General features: G+C 35.9%; 1 protein-coding gene and 1 pseudogene across 1 annotated transcript in view; one reads left to right on the forward strand and one right to left on the reverse strand.

Annotated features, from left to right (window-relative positions):
• LOC149820820 (ubiquitin-conjugating enzyme E2 28-like) overlaps window positions 1-10,512 on the reverse strand; it is a 28,232-nt gene extending 17,720 nt beyond the window's left edge. The window contains exons 1-2 of the mRNA XM_089982057.1: window positions 10,383-10,512; window positions 9,617-9,695 (exon numbers count right to left, since the gene is read on the reverse strand). Of these exons, the coding sequence (XP_089838183.1) occupies window positions 9,617-9,686 (70 nt within the window). The 5' untranslated portion in view covers window positions 9,687-9,695; window positions 10,383-10,512. The remainder of the gene's footprint in view (window positions 1-9,616; window positions 9,696-10,382) is intronic.
• Window positions 10,513-12,204: 1,692 nt separating this feature from the next.
• LOC149820821 (pre-mRNA-splicing factor ATP-dependent RNA helicase DEAH1-like) lies at window positions 12,205-15,768 on the forward strand (annotated as a pseudogene).
• The last annotated feature ends 7,761 nt before the right edge of the window (window positions 15,769-23,529 follow it).

Consider the following 23,529-nt stretch of genomic DNA (forward strand, 5'->3'; position numbering starts at 1 on the left):
TCTTGACCATTAATTTGTAATTACTTTCTTTTTTCCTTCCAAAATATGTCAATGATTACAAAAATCTCAAATTTTAACTAGGATTTATTGTTTAATGTATACTAATCATAGTGGTTCATAATTGTTGTTCAAAAATTTGCACTTAAGATGAAGTTCATGTTTTATTTCTTTGAGAATTTTGAAGGTACACAATCATAGACACATTTTACATGCACTAAACACCCACACACACACACACACACACACAAATGGTCTCTGTGTCCTTGTGTCCAAGTTTTACAAAACCTTGTTGTACGAAGCATATCCATGTCATGTCCCATACCCTTGCTAATGTCCATGTGACAATAGGCTACTTTCAGTCAGTCCAATAGAAGAAGAAACATAAGGAAGTGCAATCTCGGATATACCAGATATATATGGAGCAAGCAAATCAAGTTGACTTGATACACCACAAAATATCCCAAAATAAATAATCTGCTCACATCCCATCAAGATCAACCAGGCACTTATGAATACCATTTCAGAAACTGCACTGGAGTGGCCCAATCCAAGTGCAATATAAGCCCATAGAATCAAGCCAACTTTGGGCATAAGCAAATAAGTCACCATAATCATTCCACCCATCTGAATGTGAATGAAATGTCCCAGTGGCCAAGAATGCACAATCAGTTCATTTCTTACTTTTTCATCAAACAATTTGATGCCTACTATAAGCCAAAATTATGAGGCAAGTTCCCAAGTCATGCTAGACAACCATTCATTTCATATCTTCAGATTCACAGTAGCAAACAATCAAAAAAGATTTTCCATCTAAAGCATCCTTCAGAATCTGCATTCCTTTGCTAGCAATTTGAAGGGAGACATGAATGAAAAGAGCATCTTGGACATAAATTAAAAACAACCTCCAAACTGGCACCTCAGAAAGCATGCATAGTGGCCAGGCAACATGCTCTTGCCTGAACATTATCATACCTGTATGTACCATATTCTCCCAATTCCTAGCCAAAAGAAGACAATAGAGCAGGGCATGATGTCCCATTTCCCATGCAATTTTTGCCAGCAAACAAGTTGCAACCTATTTTTAACTAAACACAAACCAATCTTCTCCTTCCCAAAAAGAAAAGAACAGCACCATTCACTTTGCAAATAAACAGTTTATCAAATGATCGTCATACAATCCTTAAACAGCAATGTCACACAGATATTCCATTTATACTCCCATATTATAGTCTTTACATTCTATTCTTATACAATATCTCGACAGAATAAGCTGTTAGGCTATACACATACATAAGATATGCTAGGCTCTTCCATGCACTGATTATGCTTCAGTCACTTCCAAATAAGTGCATAGTTGAGCAGGGCTAGGGATAACTTCCATAGATGTTGGATAATCCATCATAAGTCTTTACAGAATAGCATGGTAAATTTAATCCACACGTATAAGTTTAGGCAAGAGGTTTGAAGGTCAGTTGTTATTACATTTCAACATACGCAATGAAATTAAAGAATCTTAAACTAATGTGAATTTAAAGAATCTTAAAAGAATGTGAATTTCTATTTGAAGGGACAAGCAATTTAACTTCCTAAAGAATCAAGAAAAATGTGCCTTCCAACAGAGTTATCAGTATTGTATTGTACGACAGGATATGGAGTATCAGTGATACAACATAACATGCACATCGTAAATGTCCGATACAAGCTATATTGTATGATACATGGGGATATCGTATTGCATCGTAGATGCACCCGGTATTGGTACGAGTTGAACACAGTTGTTTTTTGTGCCAAAAAAGTGGCAACGGTGACTTATGGAGGCCTTTTTAAAGCCCCAAATGTAATTTTGACTCCATTTTTTTGTGTTCTCCCTCCCCAAACCTCGTTTCTAAGCTTACACATATTTTTAAATCAAATCCACCTTTAAATTGGGGCTTTTGCTAGATCCGAACCTTAAAAGTGTGATTCACCTCAAACATGTTGATGACCCGGAGTGGCAATTTCGTAGGTTGTTGACGATTTCGAGCAATGTAATGTTTTGAGATGCGGATTATGTCATGCATCGATTCACGGGAGTTTGCATCACATTAAGTAGCACATTTCTCGAGAATCTGGTGCACCAATGCAACCATATATGCGAGCTCTAGATGATGTATGTGCTATAATATCTGTCAATCTAGGTGAAATATATAGAATGAGAAAAGCAAAATTACAAGCATTGGCATGTGCATAGAGCATTCATGCAGTGACAACGAAATGTAGATAATGAATAAGATGAAGAAGAGGAGGAGGCACAAGCCGCACAACAAGAAGTCATTTGCAATTATTAATGCAGAATGTTTGATAATGAAATTGAGTGATGAGTCTTGTTGTTTTGAGTTTTTTTACTTTTTTAGTCATGTAGTGAATTATGTAGTTTCCCTGAAATTCTATGTCTTTTGATTTGATGAGTCTTGTTGATTAAAGTATTTCGACTTTTGCAGTTGTTAAAATAAGTCGACCTCTTAAAGTTTTTCTTATTAAAGTTTTACTTAAGTCTGATTTTGGTATTCTCTAAATAATGAGGGACCCATATGTAATTTCTTTCTTATGGATGATCTCTATTTAAACAAGTAGAGATTAGACCTAATACATGATTAAGACGTCTCTCTCTACCTCTTTTTCTTTTCAACATGGTATCAAAGCCATCGACCTTGGGGGTGTGACTTCGGGGTCTGCGCCAAAGTGTGCGTGAAGGGTACCAAATTGCGTGAAGGGGCGTGACTTCTGTGTCTGCGCCAAAGTGTGTGTGAAGGGTACCAGATCGCGTGAAGGGGATCAGACCTAAGGTGTGTTCGAATTTTTTTTGGGAATCAAGTGGTATAGGTCTGATAAGAGATTTGCAGTTTGACAAAAGTCATGACTCAAATTTGTAATCAGATCTAAAAGTCAAGGTGGAAGTATGGGTTTTGGTCGATCAAATGTGGTGGATACAGGTACGGTGCAGTAATGTTATAGTGAAGTGGGTGGCGACCTGTTTTTGTCGTGGATGTGGGTGACGACCAGATTTGTCGTGGATCAGTTTTTTTGTGTTTTGTTGTTCTGGTTGTCGTAAAATAAGTTGATCTGATCATATGTCATGGACCAGCATATTCTTTTGGATCTGATCGTTTGTTCAGGCTGTTGTGAAGCTTATATCGTCGTTTTGTTTTGGATCTGCATATTCTTTTGGATCTGATTGTTTGTTCAGGCTGTTGTAAAGCTTATATAGTCATTTTGTTTTGGATCTGATCGTATGTTCAGATATGATCACAGATCTGGGTGTTGTGGTGAAGGAAAATCACTATAGTGGATCGGTTCATTGTGGAGCAGATCATTTACGAACTGTGACAAGTTGTTTTTGTGTGCACGTGGACATCTAGTGCAGCAGCGTCAGTGATTGTGGCTCCTTAGTTCGTGTTATTCATTATGGGTGATGCTCAAAAATCTGATTATAAGAATGAAGTTATTGGGGAATATAAAGTCTTTGCCAATCCCTTCTCCTATGGTTCTTCTGTGAAATTAAATGAAACTAACTATGCAAGGTGGTCCAGAACCTTTATGATGTCTGTGTCAGGACATCGTAAAAAGCATATTCTATTGGAATATGAACCTAATGATAAAACAGAAAAATAAAACACTTGAGACGAAGATAATGACATTGTTATGTCATGGATCATGAATAGCATTGAATCTCATATTGCAGATGGCTTAATTTATTACAATACGGCTAAGCAGATGTGGGACACTCTTCGAGATACGTACTCTCAAGAGACCAATGTGAGTCGTATTCTACAAGTTGAATAGAAAATATATAATCTATAGCAAGGTGACCAATCATTAGCCCAGTACTATGTCTCTATCAAGGCAGCCTTTGAAAGACTGAATGCTCATAGGCCTCTGTGCTGCTCAAAACAGAAGGATCATCAAGAGCAGACCATGGTTGCTCGTTTCCTCACAGGTCTATCATCAGAGTTCTCAGTTGCAAAAGTTCAAATGTTGACCGGGTCAGATGTTCCTACTCTTGCTGATGCATACAATCGATTGAGTAGACGTGCCATCTCTCTTCCACAATCTCAACCTGCATCTCAGTCATCTGCTTTAGTTGTACCATCTAGTTATGGACAAAGAAATTCTATGCATGTTAGAGGCAGAGGTCGTGGAAGAGGTATGGGAGGTAGAGGCAAACTCCAATGTACTTATTGTGGAAAATTAGGACATTTAGAAGATCGTTGCTAGGATAAACATGGATGACATGCATTTTCTCCATTGAAGCCGAATGTTCCAAAAGCTAATGTTACAAAACTAGAGGTGGAGCATGAAACCAATTCTCCTAGTGAATCTATCACTCTTAGCCGTGCAGAATATGAGGAGCTGGTTTCTCATCGTCCTTCAAGTTTCTCTTCTCTTGTTGAAGGTGCGGCCTACTCTACTGGAGACCATCTTTCCCCTCATGATAGTAAGTGGATTATTGAATCTGGTGCATCTAGACATCTATGTGAAAACTCTCAAAAAAATTCAGATCTAAAGGCTATTACTGTACATCGAGGAGTCTCATTAGCTGATGGTAGTTCCTCCCCGGTTATTGGTCAAGAAAATGTCTCTATATCCTCTTCTTTGCAGTTGAAAAATGTCCTTCATGCTCCTTCATTTCCTCAAAGTTTATTATCAGTGAGTTGCCTTATAAAAGAGCTAAATTGTAGAGTGATATTTGATCCTGTGTGCTGTCATTTTCAGGATTTGCTGACGGGGAAGAAGATTGGTGGAGGCTATGAAGAAAATGGAGTCTACTATCTACATCACCCTATGGGAAACATTTATGCAGCAGTCAATTCTTCCTCGAGTCCTGTTCAGTGGCATCATCGTCTCAGACATCCTTCATTGTTGAAGATTCGTCGTGTCATTCATCAAATTTTGTCTACTACATCATTCTAGTGTGAAGCATGTCAGTTGGGCAAGCATCATCGGAGTTTGTTTCTTTCTAGTCAGAGTCAGTCCAGTCATAAGGTCTTTGAACTTGTTCATGCGAATGTATGGGGTCCCAGTAAGATTCCTACCAGGACCCAATGTCGTTATTACCTTGTTACTGTTGATGATTTTTCTAAGTTGTCTTGGGTGTTCTTAATAAAAGAAATATCTGAAGTTCTTAGTATCCTCAAGTCATTAGTTATTGAAATAAAGACTTAGTTTGAATCTGTTGTCAAGATTATTCGCACTGATAATGCCCTTGAGTTTAAAACCAAAGCACTATTGCAATTTTATCGAGACCATGGCATTCAACCCCAAACCTCTTGTGCCTATAGTCCCAACAAAATGCGGTGGCTGAGCGAAAATACAGTCACCTCCTTGTGTAGCCCGCACCCTTATGATTCAATCCAACGTTCCAGCTTCATATTGGGGTGATGCGGTTATCACAGCATGTTATTTGATCAACTGCATGCCTTCATCATCCGTGGAAGACCAAATTTCTTTGCAAATCATATATCCTAATGTACATCTCTTCTCTCTTTCGCCCAAGGTATTTGGGTGCGTTTGTTTTGTGCACAGACTCGGACCTGACCGTGATAAATTAGTCACTCAAGCCACTAAGTGTATGTTTATAGGCTATCCAAAGAATCATAAGGGGTATCGATGTTATGATCTGATTTTCCGTCGGGAGTATGTCGGTGTGGATGTATCTTTCTTGGAGTCTATTCCATATTATTCTAGTATTGGTGCTCAGTTGCAAACTGATCAAGATGACTCTTTTCCTCTTCTTGTTCCTCCTTTTCCTTTGAAATCGATGCCCCCATTACCGAATCCAACTCCACCTACCTCATGGTTTCACAATCCTCCATTGATGTATGAGCGTAAAGCTCCACCTCCTTCAGTGCCTCCATCATCTTCTTCTCCTGAGGTAAGTGTTCCTGATAGCAATGACATTCATGTTGATGATAACAAGCCAATAGCTCTACGAAAGGGGACACGACAATGTACCTTATATCCTATGCCGCAGTTTGTGTCAGATGCCAAAATTGGTAATCAGATGAAAGCTTTTATCTCAGCCTTATCTGCTGAAACTATTCCTCGGAATTATCAAACAGCCGTTCTCGATAGCAGGTGGAAGCAGGTTATACAAGATGAAATTGATGCTTTATTATCTCAATAGACATGGGATCTTGTTGATTCCCCAGTGGATGCGGACATCGTTGGATGCAAATGGGTATATATCATTAAGTACAACTCAGATGGTTCAATTCAAAGATATAAGGCCAGGTTAGTAGCAAAAGGTTATACTCAGACATATGGTGTTGATTTCTTTGAGACATTTTCTCTTGTCACGCGGATGGGCACCATCTGTCTTGTTCTCTCGGCAATTGTTCACCATGGATGGAGTTTGTATCAATTAGATGTGAAGAATGCATTGAAACAGTACACATGCAACAACCTCCTACGTTCGAGATTGAGGGAGAGTGTCAGAAGGTGTGCAGATTAAGAAAGGCGATATATGGGTTGAAGCAAAGTCCTCGTGCATGGTTTCAAAAGTTGTTTGATGTAATGTCAAAGTTTGGTTTTGATAGGTCAGCGTCAGACCCCTCATTATTTATTAAGAAAACTAACTTAGGCCTAGTCGTTATGGTGGTATATGTGGATGACATCATCCTTACAGGAGATAACATGAAAGTGATTGCAGCTACAAAGGCTCATCTTCAAAAACATTTTGTTACCAGAGACCTTGGTCCACTTAGATACTTTCTGGGCATAGAAGTGGCCAGGAGCAGTGAGGGAGTGGTTTTGTCTCAACGAAAGTATGTTCTTGATCTATTAAAAGAGACAGGAATATTGGGAGCTAAACCAGCAAATATTTCCATGGATCCCAAAGTTCATTTATTGGACAAGGGGTCAAAACCCGTCGATAGCAGGAGTTATCGCTCGTTGGTAGGAAAGTTATTGTATGTGACAGTGACTAGACCTGATATTACTTTGGTTGTAAGCAAGGTTAGCCAATTCATGGACAAACCGACAGAGGTACACTAGAATGCTACAATGATGATACTCAGGTATTTAAAATCTTCCCCTGGAAAAGGGTTATTATTCAAGAAGGGGGGTACTCTGGAGGTAATTGCTTACTTTGATGTTGATTATGCTGGGTATGTAGAGGATAGAAAATATACCACAGGATTCTGTGTATTTGTGGGAGGTAACTTAGTCTCTTGGAGAAGCAAGAAGCAAACTGTGGTCGCTAGGTCGAGTGTCGAATCTGAATATAAGGCTATAGCCCAAACTGCAGCCGAATTGATGTGGGTTCGAACTGTGTTGACTAATCTTCAAGTGAAGGTTTCATCTCCTATGGTGATGATGTGTGATAACAAGGCGGCTACATATATAGCAAATAATTCAGTATTTCATGAGAGGACAAAACATATCGAAGTTGACTGCCACTACATAAGAGATGTGGTTCAAGCTGAACATATATCTACCAAGCATGTAATCTCTGAGGATCAAGTTGTAGATATTTTTACAAAGCCTCTTGCCAGATCCAGTTTCTCAAAATGTTGCGGCAAGTTGAGCATGATTGATATTTATGCTCCAACTTGAGGGGGAGTGTTAAAATAAGCCGACCTCTTAAAGTTTTTCTTATTAAAGTTTTACTTCAGTCTGATTTTGGTATTCTCTAAATAATGAGGGACCTATATGTAATTTCTTTCTTATGGTTGATCTCTATTTAAACAAGTAGAGATTAGACCTAAATACATGATTAAGACGTCTCTCTCTACCTCTTTTTCTTTTCAACAGCAGTCATGTCATGTAACGAACTATACTACTATGTTTTATCATCTATGTTATTGACTTTATGTAATAAATTACTGAACTTTATTTCATTTTAATGACATGTCAATAGTCTACGTTCATTTTTATTCAACAACAACAACAACTACGCCTTCATCCCAAAACAATTGGGGTCGGCGATATGAACCAAAAAAGAAAATCTTTCTGGGTCTTCCAGGTGAATCCTTCTCCTCCAATCATTTCTATTCAATGCCATGTCCTCGGTGAAGTTCAAAGCATTCATATCCTTTCCTATCATCTCCATCCAAGTCTTCTTAGGCCTACCCCGACCTCTTTTAACTAATATATTTTCCCATTTCTCCATCCTTCTAACTGGAGCATCATTAGGCCTTCGCCGAATATATTCAAACCACCGTAAACGATTCTCTCTCATCTTATTTACAATGGATGCAACGCCTGCCTTCTTATGTATCTCTTTGTTTCGAATCTTATCTTTTATTGTATTTCCACACATCCATCTAAGCATACGCATCTCAGTTACACTCATTTTTTGAATATGATGTCTCTTGGCAGCCCAACATTCCGTACCATATAGTAAAGCGAGCCTAATTGTCGTCCTATAAAATTTTCACTTCAACCGCAATGGCATTCTACGATCGCACAACACTCCAGTTGCACTTTTTCATTTCATCCACCCAACCTTTATCCTATGATTTACATCTCCATCAATTTCTCCATACTTTTGAATGATAGATCCCAAATATTTAAAACAGTCATCCACCGGTATTTCTTGCTCACCAAGCTTCACTACACTCCCATCACTACTTTGTTGCTTACTAAACCGACATTCCATATATTTTGTCTTACTCTTACTCAACTTAAAACATCTTGCTTCCAATGTTTGTGTCCATAATTTTAACTTATCATTAACCCCAGCTCTAGACTCATCAATCAAAACAATATCATCAGCAAACAACATACATCATGGCACATTTTCTTGAATTGATCTCGTAAGCTCATCCATCACTATAGCAAATAGGAAAGGACTTAATGCAGATCCTTGATGTAACCCAACCGTTATAGGAAAATTGGTTGTCACCCCTCCACAAGTGAAGACATTGGTTGAGGCTTAATACAAAATAAATTGTTTTTAATTCTTGTGCTTATTCTTAAATTTATTTTTTCTTGTATTCTAAGTTTTACATTTTTTCTTAATTTTAGACTTTTTCTGGTTTTTTAAATTTTTTTGCAAAATTTAAGCACTTTTTTGTCTCCTATCTTACGAAATGATTAATACACCCATATCCCGAGCCTTTCTGATACGATATAATCCAACGACAATCAAACAACAGCACCAAAAACAATACCTAGAACAGGCAATTTAAAAGGCTGACATACAATAACAGGCCTCTGACTGAATAATGCAAACTGCCTTCAACTGAAGGGGCAGTATCTAACTCCACATTCACAATTAATGCGCTAAAACCATAAACACATGCTATCGGCACAGAAACTCAATTTTCAGATCCGAGCTTCTGTCTGCTGGTGGACACAAAGGAACAGAACAATCCTTATGGTGGACACAAAGGAACATAACAATCCTTATGGTTTGTATCCGAGACAAAGCAACTCAAAACAACCACAATGAAATAACCCCCCCACCCCACCCACCCACCCCCCCCACCCCACCCCTTTTGCCACTAATATTCTCAACAAACAGAGAAAAGAATAAGAAAAACAATAGGCGATCCAAAGAGAATCTCGAACAAGATGTGCAACTTGCCAATACAGGAATTTTTACTGCCATAATATACGACTCCAAACCATATACCTGCGCTGCATGAGGCTGGTGGATCCTTCTGGAGGTCCTTAAGTTCCTTCAAGATGCGTTTGGACGCCATGGAATTAATCTGAAAGCAAAATCCAGAAGAAAAAATTTATAATTCTCGTCAAAACAGGCAATCATCGAAAAAAATAGTTGTTTTTAAAGAGCAAAATGGCGCCTATCGTACGGAAACAATCTCATTCATACATCTTAAATGAACAATGAACCACCAATAAAGAAGAAAATTTCTTCGGAAAAACACTATTCTCTGGTCGAACCGAAGACCCTTAAAAAGAGTAACACCATATTCAATTTCCAAACCCTGGATTCTAAAACCAAAGAGAAACCACAGGAATCCATACAAAATGAATTATCCACATAAAACCATCGACACCACCAGATCTCTAACCGAACCAAACCCCAAAAAATTTCCAACCTAGTCAGGAAAACCGAAACAACTCACCATCCAACCCCATCAAAACCGAAACTTCCCACACCATCCCGACCGAATTGCGCTTCCTTGAAGCAGCATACAAACCCCAACCAAGACTCCCTGAAATCCGATCGAAAACCCTATCATATCCAACACTAACCAGAAGCCACACTCCCTCAGACTCAAAAGAATCAAAACACCATCTCCCCCACCACCACCACCTACACGATGAATGAAACCCTAGGGCACAAAAAAATCCCTGATCGTAACCCCAATCAAGACGTCATCTTCGTCCTGCAGATCCAAAACCAATTCTTCTCTAGAGAGAGAGAGAGAGACCTAGATCGTTCGTCGATGGGATGAATCCTAAGAGAGAGAGAGAGGATTCGCGCACAGAAGACGCGCTTCCCCCCCCGCCTTCCCCGGACGAGTACAGCTGCAAAATGCAATGCAACGCAAAGGGAAGCCCGCCTCTTCATTTTATTGAAATCAAGAGATTATAAAATGAAAATAAAAAACCTTTGCCTGACACCCGTCACATGTTTAAAAAAAGGCCTTTAATATAGCTTGTCACTTGTCGGCTAGCCGTAGTCCAAATTTTCTAATTGCCACAAGGCTTTAGAATAGCTATTTGTCTTGATCTTTATATATGCCACATGTGACCGAAGCATATGCATGTCCACCCGGAGCCAGCTTTCTCATCTGCTACTTAAAACTTAAAATAAAATTGTTGATTAAAATTGGTGTTGTGGGGGGTAATGGTTGGTGACAACTAAGGGTATGTTTAGGGTTGTTTGTCATCCTCTCTTAAATCAACTGATGTGTTTAAATTATTCTATCGTGAGATAATCACTTTGAAGTGTAGGTTTAAAAATTTTAAGTACCAATATCAAGTTTTATTTAAAGAACTTATGGATGCATTTTAAAATGAAATATTTAAGTTATCATGGTTGAAAAACAAACATGACAGTAGCATGACCAATAAAATGAATAAAATGAAGGATAAGTTAGTTTGTATGGGAAGGAAGGTTGGTTATAGGTTAGACAAGCAGTTGAGAATACTTTTGCTTTATTTTTTGGAAACATGTATATTCATCCACATTGATATGAAGTCAATTCATACATCATATGTGCAACTAGTGCAAAAACTTTGATCGTGTTGATGATTCATGGAGAGCAACTTCACTTATACACCTGTATACAAGTTTTAGTCATGTGAATCGTTGAAGAAAAAACTTATTTGATATGTTGGTGTTGTTTGAGTAACGAATATTGATTTAATTTGATTGATAGAAAAATATAATTTTGTTATCTTTAGGTAATAGTTTGTATATTAATTTGAGTATTGATGTACTAGTCGGTTTGAAAGATAATTTTGTACTTAAAATGTGTCAATGTACCTATATATATATATATTGTGAATGAGTCAATATATATACAAATTATAACAATTTTTTTACAAGTTTTTGTATATTATTAATATGTTAATATATCAATGTATATACTATGGATGTATATATGTATATACAAATTGTAAAAAGTTTTTTTATTGTGAATATATGTAAAATAATATGTTTTTAAACAGTATTTGAATGATGTCATGGTTTATATAAAGGTGTGTAAATTGTTTATAACATTCACACGTCGAAGTTTGTAAATGTCCTCATATTATTTGTTGGCGTTATTTGTAGATTTTGATATAAACTTTAACTCATGACATTCGAACATCATAGTGTGTGAACTTTAGGACATTCACAAATAAATATTTAATTTTATTAATTGGATGACACTCATATATCAGAGTGTCGCACATCTTAGTATGCAAACTTCAAGACATTCACAACTAAGGACTTAACCTTAACAATTAAACAACATTCACACACCAGAGTATATGAAACTATAAACATTTACATATTAAAATGTGTGAACCTCAGAATATTTGAAACTGGGGACTTAACCTTATTAATTTGACCACATTCGCACATTAGAATGTACGAACTTCATAACATTGACACACACGAGTATGCGGAAGTCAATTTTTATAAGGTTAGGACATTCACATCATATATTTGTGAACATATGCATTTACAAATGTCTTGTGTTTGTGAACTATGACATATATTTGTGAATATCCTTGCTTCACATAATGTGATACATGAACATGTGTACGATTGGCAGAACTTGCTTTTATCAAGGTAACAATTTGCATAACTTTGTAATTACAATAAATTTTATATAAAAATAATAATATATAGTAAAAATGCATTATTAATCATATGTTAATGTTAATATCAAATTTATAAAACATCTAATTATATATCAACAATGACTCATTAAATCTCATATTTCTTTTATTTCAGCTTCCTTATCACAGTCCTTTGACATCTATTCTTCTGCTTTCTTTTATTTGTCGTCCTCAATCTTATGTTTTGTTTTTTAATCTTTTGTGATAGTTGGCTTTACTTTTGTTGTATTTGTTTTGTGTTGCTTCTTTGGCTCATAATGTAATGCTCCTGATTTATAACTTCATTTTTAGAGTATTTTTTTTATTTATTGATGCAAGGCACGATAGCTTTCGATAGCCATCTATAACCAAGTTCGAGAAAGAAGCATTAAAAAACAATAACTATTTATCAAGAAAACAAAAAAGAGTAAAAAAAACATAAAATCGTGAATGCTACCCACATTATATCAAACGAGCAATTATTCAAATAAATTTTGTAAATTTAAGAATCATCATTCACACTAAACTAAATTATATTAAAATATTCATAATAAGCCAACTTTGAAACCAATAAGTGAATATGAGAGTATAGCTCCAAAACCCTGTAACATCCCAAAACAAGATCCAACCACACCTTCTCACTTAAAATGTTAAAATTATTTAAGGTGAAAACCACGTCAAAAATTATACAAAAGCAGGGAGGCGTTTCCCTGTTGACATACATTATACAAAAGCACCAGAAGCAGATGATTTGGATGCTGCTATTGTAACTGTCCTACAAATTCATGTGACACAGTCATCAGGTGATATACCCGTGTTTCTTACGGGTATCAAGAAGAAATAGAAGAGATTCTGAAACACTGAACAAGAGGCTTGGGAACAAGAATTGCATAACTAATTATATGCCCAATTTATGCCAATCTTCCAACAGATCTCCAAGCTAAGATTTTTGAACCAACTCCTGAAGGTACTCGCAAGGTCGTCTTGGCAACAAATATTGCAGAGACATCACTTACCATTGATGGAATAAAATATGTCATTGATCCTGGGTTTTGTAAATTGAATTCTTACAATTCAGGAACAGGTATGGAGTCGTTACTTATTACTCCCATCTCTAAAGCGTCTGCTTTGCAGAGGGCTGGTAGATCTGGGCGTACTGGCCCTGGAAAATGCTTTCGTTTGTACACTGCCTACAATTATCATCATGATTTGGAAGACAGTACGGCACCTGAGATACAAAGAACAAATCTTGCAAACGCTGCACTAATGCTTAAAACAATGGGTATTAATGACCTGGTTAGTGCACTTAATAGCAGAGGGGAGCTGACAAAGACAGGGAGGAGGATGGCAGAGTTTCCTCTTGATCCTATGCTCTCTAAGATGATAAATACAAATGTTCTGAAGAGATTATTTCAATAGCTGCTATGCTCTCTGTTGGTAATTCTATCTTCTACCGGCCCAAGGATAAGCAAGTCCATGCTGATAATGCAAGAATGAACTTCCACACAGGCAATGTAGGGGACCACAGTGCACTGCTGAAGGTGCCTTCTCTGATGGATTTTTTATGGATTTGTTCTTTCTGGTTAAGCTTTGGTCATAGTGTATTTATTAGTGAGATATTTTACTGTGACAGGTTTATGATTCACGGAAGTAAACTAACACCTCTACTCAGTGGTGGTATGAGAATTATATTCAGGTATTTGTATGGTCCACTTCTACTTTGCTAGTTTGTGGGACTGGTTGTTAGGGATGAACATATAAAGTTCCAGAAAATGCTGCTATTTATACCGTTTCTTTCTCACTATCAGGTGCAAGAGTATGAAACGTGCTAGAGATACTAGAGACCAGTTGCAAGGGCTGCTAGAGAGGGTAGAGATTGAACTTACATCTAATCCAAATGATCTTGACCCCATAAAGAAGGCCATAACATCAGGTATGGTACAATCCTTTTTAGAGTGCTATTCGATAAAAAAATCGGTTTTAAATGGCACAATCTATGATATTTCTTTCACTGAATCTCATGTCATTTGTTTGTAGGATTTTTCCACAACTCAGCAAAGCTACGAAAGAATGGTGTATATCTCACTGTTAAAAACCCACAAATTGTTCATATACATCCCAATAAAGTCTGGCACAGGTATTAGCAACTTTTAATTGTTTTCTGTAAATTACAAAGTCTGAATAAAGTCTGAATGGAAACTTCAGCCAATCAATGAGAGAAGCCACTAAGTTTCCTTCCAATAGGAGACGTGACCATTATAGTGGATACTGTTTTTTTCTTCTTTTCCCCTTTTGATAATCAATGAAGCAAATCGTGTCTACATCCCACCTCTGGTCGTGCACTGGTAGTAGCTACTTTTTATTGTTTTCAGTAAAGTATGAAGTTTTGATAATGTTTTTGAATGAAAACTTCAGCCAATCAATGAGAAGTTACCAAAGTTTACTTCTCATAGGAGAATATGTGACTGTTATACTGGATACTGCATATTTTTTTTGCTTTGGACTCTTTTCTTTTCCTCTTTTTCTAATCAGTGGAAGCTAAGCTTGTAGTGGAGGGGATGGTTGTCAAGCAGAAGCATGTTAAAATTCAATGTATGTTTTTGCCAATGAACAACAATTGGCTGGATGAGATATCGGAAATTAATCCTAGATATGATTGAAAAGGTGGGCTGTTGTGGATGGAAAAAGGAAGTTTGTTGAATCTTTTTTTTTTTGTAGGTAGTGTGGTCAAAGTGGTCATTCTAGTTCTAAATGCGTTTTTCTTGAATTTTTCACCTGGACTGTATACTTCAGAAGTTCAGATCCACTTCATCTTGGCCAGTAATGCTAATATTTTGAGGCATACTCCAGTTTTGGAAATTCGGGTCATCTTGCTCTGAGATTATCTTAGATTGTGTCTCTTGCATTCTATCCTTTGGCTAGGCATTTGTATAATGATGTGGCTTAGTCTATATTGTTCGAGGATTTGCTTTTTCGACTTAATTTGTTTCATTTTTGTTTTAAGGGAAACTTGCTTATATGATTTCTTGCAGGTTCTTCCTAGATGGGTTATTTATCACGAATTGGTCCTTACGACTAAAGAATACATGCGCCAGGTAGGTATTTACTTCATCATCGTTAGAATATGCATATCTTCAGTGATTTCTGTTAAAAAAATATCACCCTCTTTTGATTGGAACCAAATGAATGCAGGTTACTGAGCTGAAACCTGAATGGCTGGTTGAAATTGCTCCACACTACTACCAGCTAAAAGATGCTGAGGATTGTAACTCTCTCTCTCTCTCTCATTGTAATTCAAGCATGGAGTCTTTTTTTCTTGACAATTCTGTGGTCTTTGTACTTTGTAATCATAACTCGAAATTGTAATCATAACTCGGAATAACTCAGCTTTTAGTCCTTGATACTTCTTGATTATCTTAACTTTCTGATTAATTAATTCTGTGGGCAGCTGGAACTCAAAAGCTACCTCGTAGGAAAGATCGTGCGGGTCCAGATAGGTAGTTCACTCAAAATCTCATGGAGTTGGTAATCTTGTATAGCAAGTGCAGATAGAGCTTGGACCACAGATTGCAGATAGAGCTTGCAGCTACCTAAAAGATATATACTTCTTGGGTAAGGAGAATACTCAGAACCACCCTGATTTACTGCCAGGAGTATGAGCCTTTCGAGATGTACAAAGATGAAATGTTTGGCCAATTAATACTCAATTTCTTTTTGGTAGAGTTAGAAATGCTCCATTTGTATAAAGTCCTTTGCGTGTATGCTTCAATTTTTTCCTTTCAATGTTTTTTCGTTTCACTGATTACTCTTGCAAGAAGCAATGCTGAAGTGCGAGATGAGTGTTTGGAAAAAATGGTTGTGTGAAGCGTAAAGCGCTTGGAAGTATAAGAGGAAGCAATAAATGAAGTGAGGTAGAAATAACATAAAAAGAGAGATGAAATTGTGTATTTTTTTTTTTACTTAAATGCATCTTTAACTCTTGTACAAAAATGTGGATAATAAGTAAGTTTTACAATAAAAATACAATTTAAAAAGAAAAACCAATTTTCTTAGCATGAAAAGTGCATTTTATATCAGCGAAAGTTCAATTTTACATATTTGTTTTGGCAGCGAGCTTCTTAACATGAGCTTCCGACGTTCTTAGAAGCTTCTAGTAACCGATCTGCGTGCTTCCTAGCCCATTTTGTGATGGACATGATGGAGACCCAAAGGGATGGTCCATGTGGGTCTCAGTTCGGATCTTATATCTGGTCCAAATTTGAACTTGATCTTGTTGATAGGACTGGCTCACCTCCACTCTTGCAGAACCTAAACAGAACTGGCTCACCTCCACTCTTGGGGAAAAGAAGTGTTCTGTGAAACGTCGGAACCTCGAACTGGTAAGATGCAGGTCCAGGTTTGGGTTCCCTTTATGTGGTAAAGGGGGTCTGGATCTGCATTTGGATTGACTTTGGATTTTGTCATAGACCAAAATCCAGATCCTTGTCTGAGCCCCTCAAGAAAAAGAGATTAAAAAAAATATATTGTTTGAAGATATTCAGAACAATCTTGGTGCAAGAAGTGTACATGTGATGTGGAACGGACATTAAATACAATATTTGCACGTTCCTAAACCAGACGACATAGTTTTTACTTTCAAGCCGTCCTTGTATAGCCAATAGTGACACTTGTTTAGATGTAATAAATGAACACATTTAAAAGAGGAACTACATGCTGCACAAAATCCTTTTCGGGATTATTGCCTTATAAACCCCAAAACTAAAAACAAAAAATGTTTGTAGCTGTTACTCCTTTATCTTCTCTTTCCAAAATTAGGGGAACGATATGCAAAAGATAAATATTATTGTGTGTTTATTGCTTCCATAATATGGAAAACTATCGTACTAATAATTTGACCTGATTTTCTAAAAAACTTATAATTTTTTATATTCTCTCAATGTTCAAAATCATAAATATCCGACATCCTTAAGACTTTTTTACCTTTCACAACTACAAATTGAAGTCTTATTGTGATAAAATTGTACTATCTATCGGTTAGGTCCAACTCCCACTTAAATAAAAAAGCGTAGGTTTTTTTACGCAAAACTCATGAACTCTCATAAATTTATTTGTGAATTTTTGGTGAAACTGAAACTACCAAAATTGTAAATATCCTATGCTTTCACGAAATCACATAAATTTATGTGTGAAACTCTACTTTCCACTAAATTCACAAATATCTTACTTTTTTTGCATATACTTTCAGAAATCACATAAATTTATCTGCGAACTTACTACTAAATTCACAAATATCCTACTTTTTTGCATATACTTTAAAAAATCGCATAAATTTATCTTCTAAACTCCACTTACCACTAAATTTGCAAATATTTTACTTATTCACATATACTGCAAGATCTCATATAAAGTAATTTGTGAATCGCCTTATATCGCAAATATTATACTTAAATATTTTTATAATTATGATTAATATGAGATATTTTATATTTTTTGTGAAATATTTTCGTGAATGATATATAAACCCATTGTGGTCACCAACTTGATTATTTTTGCATAATCTAGGGTTTTTTTTTGTCCTCTATCCCCAACTAGTGGTCCCCAACCTGCTTTTCTTTTGGCAACTATCTCTGTCAACTATTCATAGGAGGCACATCATCATTATTGAATCATCGATGGTGGATTTTTTTCGGTAAGCACAATGTTCTCTTTTGTTTAACGGTTGAATCAAACATTGTTTCCTTTTGTTTAATGACTAAATAAAATAGTGTTCCCTTTTTCTTTTTAAATGAAATACTTTTTCAATATTTCTGGTAAGCACATTGTTCTTTTTTTTTAATGCTTTTTGAAACACAATAGCTTGTTTGTTTTTTGTAATGCTTGTTTAATATTTATTTTGTTATTATAGGAAAACTTGAATCTATTTATTAATATAATATGGTCAATAAGAAGAAGACATTGATGGCGTCCACACCCACATCATCTTCTATTATTGTAGCACAACAACAAAAGCCAATGACAACCAATGAAGAACTATGAACTGAGTCATCATAGTAATTTTGAAGCACGGCTTAGTGAGCAAAAGTGGGTAGAGAGGGAGGCACATTTGATGTTTTTCACAAAAATTGCACCCTTGATAATCACATACAGTTGTGCTTAAACATTAAGCTAGAAGGAAAACCTGAATTGTCGTACAGTGAACAACTACAAATGTCAACATGACACATATCTAAGGCAGAAAGTGTAGAAAAAACTGAGAAATTTGTAGGCACAATCTTGTCTCTCATCCTGAAAGCATCTAAGAAGTGAGAGAGTAACCCATTGGTTGACACTGAGGTTGTTACTAACCTCAATGCCCAGAAAAATAAAGCTGAAGATTAAGTCACCTATAGTGGTAGTGGTGAGAGGGTGGAGGAGGTACCTAACTAAGGGGTTGAGGTTAATGTGGACCCTCCTCAGGAAGTAGATGTAAGTGAGGGTAATGTGGCTAGATCAGATGTGAATATCATTCATGAGTTTGCTATTGCTCTCTATGCGAATGAGAAAGTACAAGTTCCGACGAAGAGATCATAATAGAAAAAAAGGTTTGGTGCTCATGGGCATGTATTGCTACTATCCATAAATGCAATTGAAATTGACATTACTACTATACATATATACATTCAATTATTGATTAGTTTAATATTACTATTATTCATTGAAATTGACTTTGATTAGCTTGTCATGTATGTGTGAAACATGTAAAAATTCATTGAAATTGACTGATTTCATTGATTAAATTAAAATATATATTACTACTATTGGTGAATGTAATTGAAATTGAAACTGTTACTATACATATATACATTCAATCATTAATTAGTTTAATATTGCTACTATTCATTAAAATTGACTAATTTCAGTAAAATTAATTTGGATGGCAGGATTCTCAGCTAATTGATTCAAAAGAGCCAACATTCTGTATACATCGGTTCTAGTGAAACCAAGCATACCACTGATTTTTAACACTAATAGAGCAAGCAAATAAGTTGTTGGATCAAGTGCATGTTTGCGAATTCTTAAAGATCATACCATGGAACATTATTTACCCCTTAAAGGTCGTTGTGCGGTTTTAGAATTAGGCAACCAACATATTCTATTTCAGAGATCTTGAGATGACCATCACATTGGAGGATGTGGTACGAATCACCATACTGAAGTGCCATGAAAATCCAATTAGTGGCCAGTGGTGGAGAGATTTCAAGTAATTGTGTGATATTTATTCACAAAAAATGATGATGCGTTAGAAGGTGATAAGATTAAGTTTTTATGGCTTAGGAGTTACTATGACCCCAGTAAGGCGAGAAGGATGAAGACAAAACTACTATGTATTAAAGAAAAGGGTGGTAGTAGGGTGGACAAGACAATGATGGCATTTTTGCTATACTTCTTTGGCTCATGTTTATTCATCGACACTGTTGAGAAGTCGGTTCATGCATCATAAATTAAACTGTTGGAAGATTTGAATCATGTCAATCAATACGTATGGAGAGTAGTCGCACTTGCACACTTGTATGCAACTTTGAATAGCACGAGGAGAAGAATACAAAAACCTTGCCCGGATGTTAGTGTTGTTGGAGGTATTTATTCCTTCATTATACCTAAACTTTTGATTTATAGTTATTCATATACTTCAATATTATATTTTGATACATAATGTGTGTTAATCCTTGTTATGCAAGTTTGGATATGGGAGCACATATTCATTGAAAGGCCTCAGATGTATGATGTTTCTCATAAATTTTTGTTGAGAAACTCTATTTTGATGTCACATAATATGATATACTGTCGTATTTGATTCTATATAATATGATAATATGTCTTCTTGAAAAATGTTATATTATGACTGGATATGTTTTGCCATATATCTAACGAGTATTTGATGCAAGGATATCTCACTCAAAAAGGATGGAGACCTCCTGTTCAAGTACAACTATGGTGCAATCATACTCCTTGAAGAAAAAGCTTGATGAGCCATGCATTCCTAAAGACCATCTAAAGAGATCGGCTACCTCAAGTTGAAGATTTTTTCTTCTTTAGAGTCATATGTAACAGAACCTTTAGAAGCATGCATATTGCATATTACATACTCATTCATAAAAGTTATTTCATAAAAGTATACGATAGTTTCAAAAAGCACCTTTTTGAAAACCAATAATTGTACCTTCTTACAAACCTTTATGGAAAAGGTATTTTGACATGATATAATTTATGATTTCAAAAAGCAATAATTGTACCTTCTATCATATGTAAGACAACTTCAAATAGGTAGGAAAAAGACAAAACATGGAAATCGGCTACACAAAGAAAAACAAATATAAATACTTGTTGAAAAGACTTAAGTTACCTTTTAAAAGAAATGATTTCAAATGGGTAGGAAAAAGACAAAACATGGAAATCGGCTACACAAAGAAAAACAAATATAAATACTTGTTGAAAAGACTTTAGTTACCTTTTAAAAGAAATGATTTCAAATGGGTAGGAAAAAGACAAAACATGGAAATCGGCTACACAAAGAAAAACAAATATAATACTTGTTGAAAAGACTTTAGTTACCTTTTACAAACCCATAGAATGTTGACTTACTTGAAGTCATCATTCTCTTTGTATAGCATTAAATACCTCCTGTAAGAAATCCTTGTTAATATCCATCTCTAGAATGTCGACTTGTTTAAAGTCTTCATTCTCTCTGTAGACATTGAAAAACACATCATAAAGAAAACTCTTAATATGACTATGTACAAATAAATATCTCAAAGCATTTATTGTACTTACACTCATTTAAAGTAAAGAAGTACTTATGTACCACAAATCATTAATTAGGATAAAGACAAAACTACATGACAGCCTACAATCCAAAATTCAATGTACTATTGTAAGAAATAGACTTTTTACATAAAATATATAATACCTAAAATATTACAACGACTATTGTACCCCATATTTTACTTTTATGGAAAGAAGACTTTCTCGAATTTCTCTAAAGATGTTTTTTGAAATGACATGAGATTTCACATCTCAAAAAGACTACGATTTCAAAAAGGTAACGACTACTTTTTATAAGCTATATAAACACACTCAAATAAACTATTCAGACAGAAGGAATGGATATGTGAGCTTACAACGAGAAAAATTCCTATTCGATATTTGAAAGAGAGCCTAGAAAAAGAAAGAGAAAAGAAAGAGAAAAAGTCAAGAATAGCTCTTTGACAAAGAGTATCTTCTGAGTGAAAATAACAGAACATTCTGAGAATCCTTCATTCGTGCATTCATATCATTCTGAAGGTTCTATAGGAAGTATTGTAACTTTCTGTTATTCACTGTATTCCTTCTTTGTTGAAAGAAGTAGACCTTTGAGAAAGAGGGTGTTGCCCTTCTCTGTTGAGAGAAGAAGACCTCTGTGAAAGAGGGTGTTGTCCTTCTCAGTTAAGAGAAGAAGACCTCTGTGGAAGAGGGTGTGCCCCTTCTCTGTTGAGAGAAGAAGACTTCTGAGGAAGAGGGTGTTGTACTATTTATCCGGTGACTCGGATGTTATAGTGGAAAGCTCAAGTGGTTTGCTTGGGGACTAGATGTAGGTCAGAGTTTTGACCAAACCAGTATATATTCTGTGTTTATGTGTTGTGCCTTTATTGAATCATATTTTTGATTTATCGATCTGTTTAGTAATTCTCTATTCACCCCCCCCCCCTCTAGTGGAATTTCATTTGGTATCAGAGCAGGTTTGCTGGTTTCGACATAACAAGTCTTCCAGCACAAATGGCATCTACCTCCTATGTTCGTGATATTGAAGGTCAACACGCATCTCGTCCTCCTTTCTTCAATGACTCCAACTATGGATACTGGAAGTGCAGAATGACTATATTTCTCAAGTCCATAGATTTTGCTGTATGAAAAATTGTTGAGCATCCATACACATCTCCATCCACAGACTATAGCTTATGGTCTGATGAAGAAAAGAAAATGGCAAATCTAAATGCAAAGGCTATGAATGCCTTATATTGTGCCATTGATCAGAATGAATTCAATAGAATATCTATATGTGAATCTGCATATGATATTTGGCATTCTTTGAAGGTTATTCATGAAGGAACCAACAAAGTGAAAGAAGCCAAAATCTCATCTCTTGTAAGAAAATATGAGTTGTTCAAAATGAACAAAGATGAACCCATCACAGAGATGTTCACCAGATTCACCAACATCACCAACGATCTGAAATCTCTGGGTGTAACCCACTCTCAGACAGAAAAGGTGAAGAAAATCTTGAGATCTCTCACAACTGATTGGGAGAAAAAGACTACTGCTATTAAAGAAGCTCAAGATTTATCCAAGCTTACCCTGGACGATTTAATAGGCAATCTTATGGCCTATGAAGTCCACATGAAGGAAAGAAGGGAAGAGAAACAACCTTTAAAGAAAACTCTAGCCTTCCCAGCCCTATCTGAGGATGAGGACTCAGAAAAAGAATCTGAGATTGCGCTACTCACCAGAAAATTCCAGCGCTTTATGAGAAAGAACCGGCTTCCAAATAAGCACAAAGAAAGAAAAGACCCAAAGGAAGATTCTATGTGCTACCAGTGTAATAAGCCAGGTCACTTGAGACGTGACTGTCCTCTTCTCAAAAAAAAATCCAAGACTAAGGAACCAAAGAAAAGGTTCTTCAAGAAAAAGGCTCTGCATGCTCAATGGGATGATTCAGAACCATCCACAAGTGAAGAGTCAAATGATGATGAAGCAGAAACCGCCAACATGTGCTTCATGGCAGAAAGCTCTGTAAGTGAATCCCTTGATTTCTCCTTTGAAGAACTTCAAAATGCTTTTCAGGAACTTTTTAAAGAATCAAGGAAAACGATTCTAAAAAATAGACATTTGAAATATGAGAATCTAGAGCTCATTCTGAAAAATGAAAAACTCAGTATTGAAAATTCTGAGTTACAAAAGAAAAATCTTCTTATTACTTCTGAAATCTCTTCTACTAGCTCCAAGACTAAAAACCTGCAAGTAGAAATTTCAGAATTAAAAAGTAAAACTGAGAACCTTATGAAAACGGTTTTCAAGTTTACTAAAGGAAAAGAGAACTTGGATAAACTCCTATCCTCTCAAAAAGTCTCTTTCTACAAGAATGGTATTGGCTACTCTCATTTCAACAAGCCTTCTTGTATGAATCAAAAGACCACTTTTGTGAAAAGTTCTTTTGAACCTAAAAAGGAGTACTATAATTTTAATTCC

The sequence above is a fragment of the Nuphar pumila genome, chromosome 12 (genome assembly GCF_984573655.1).
Source record: "Nuphar pumila chromosome 12, dmNupPumi1.hap1.1, whole genome shotgun sequence".
Lineage (NCBI taxonomy): Eukaryota > Viridiplantae > Streptophyta > Magnoliopsida > Nymphaeales > Nymphaeaceae > Nuphar > Nuphar pumila.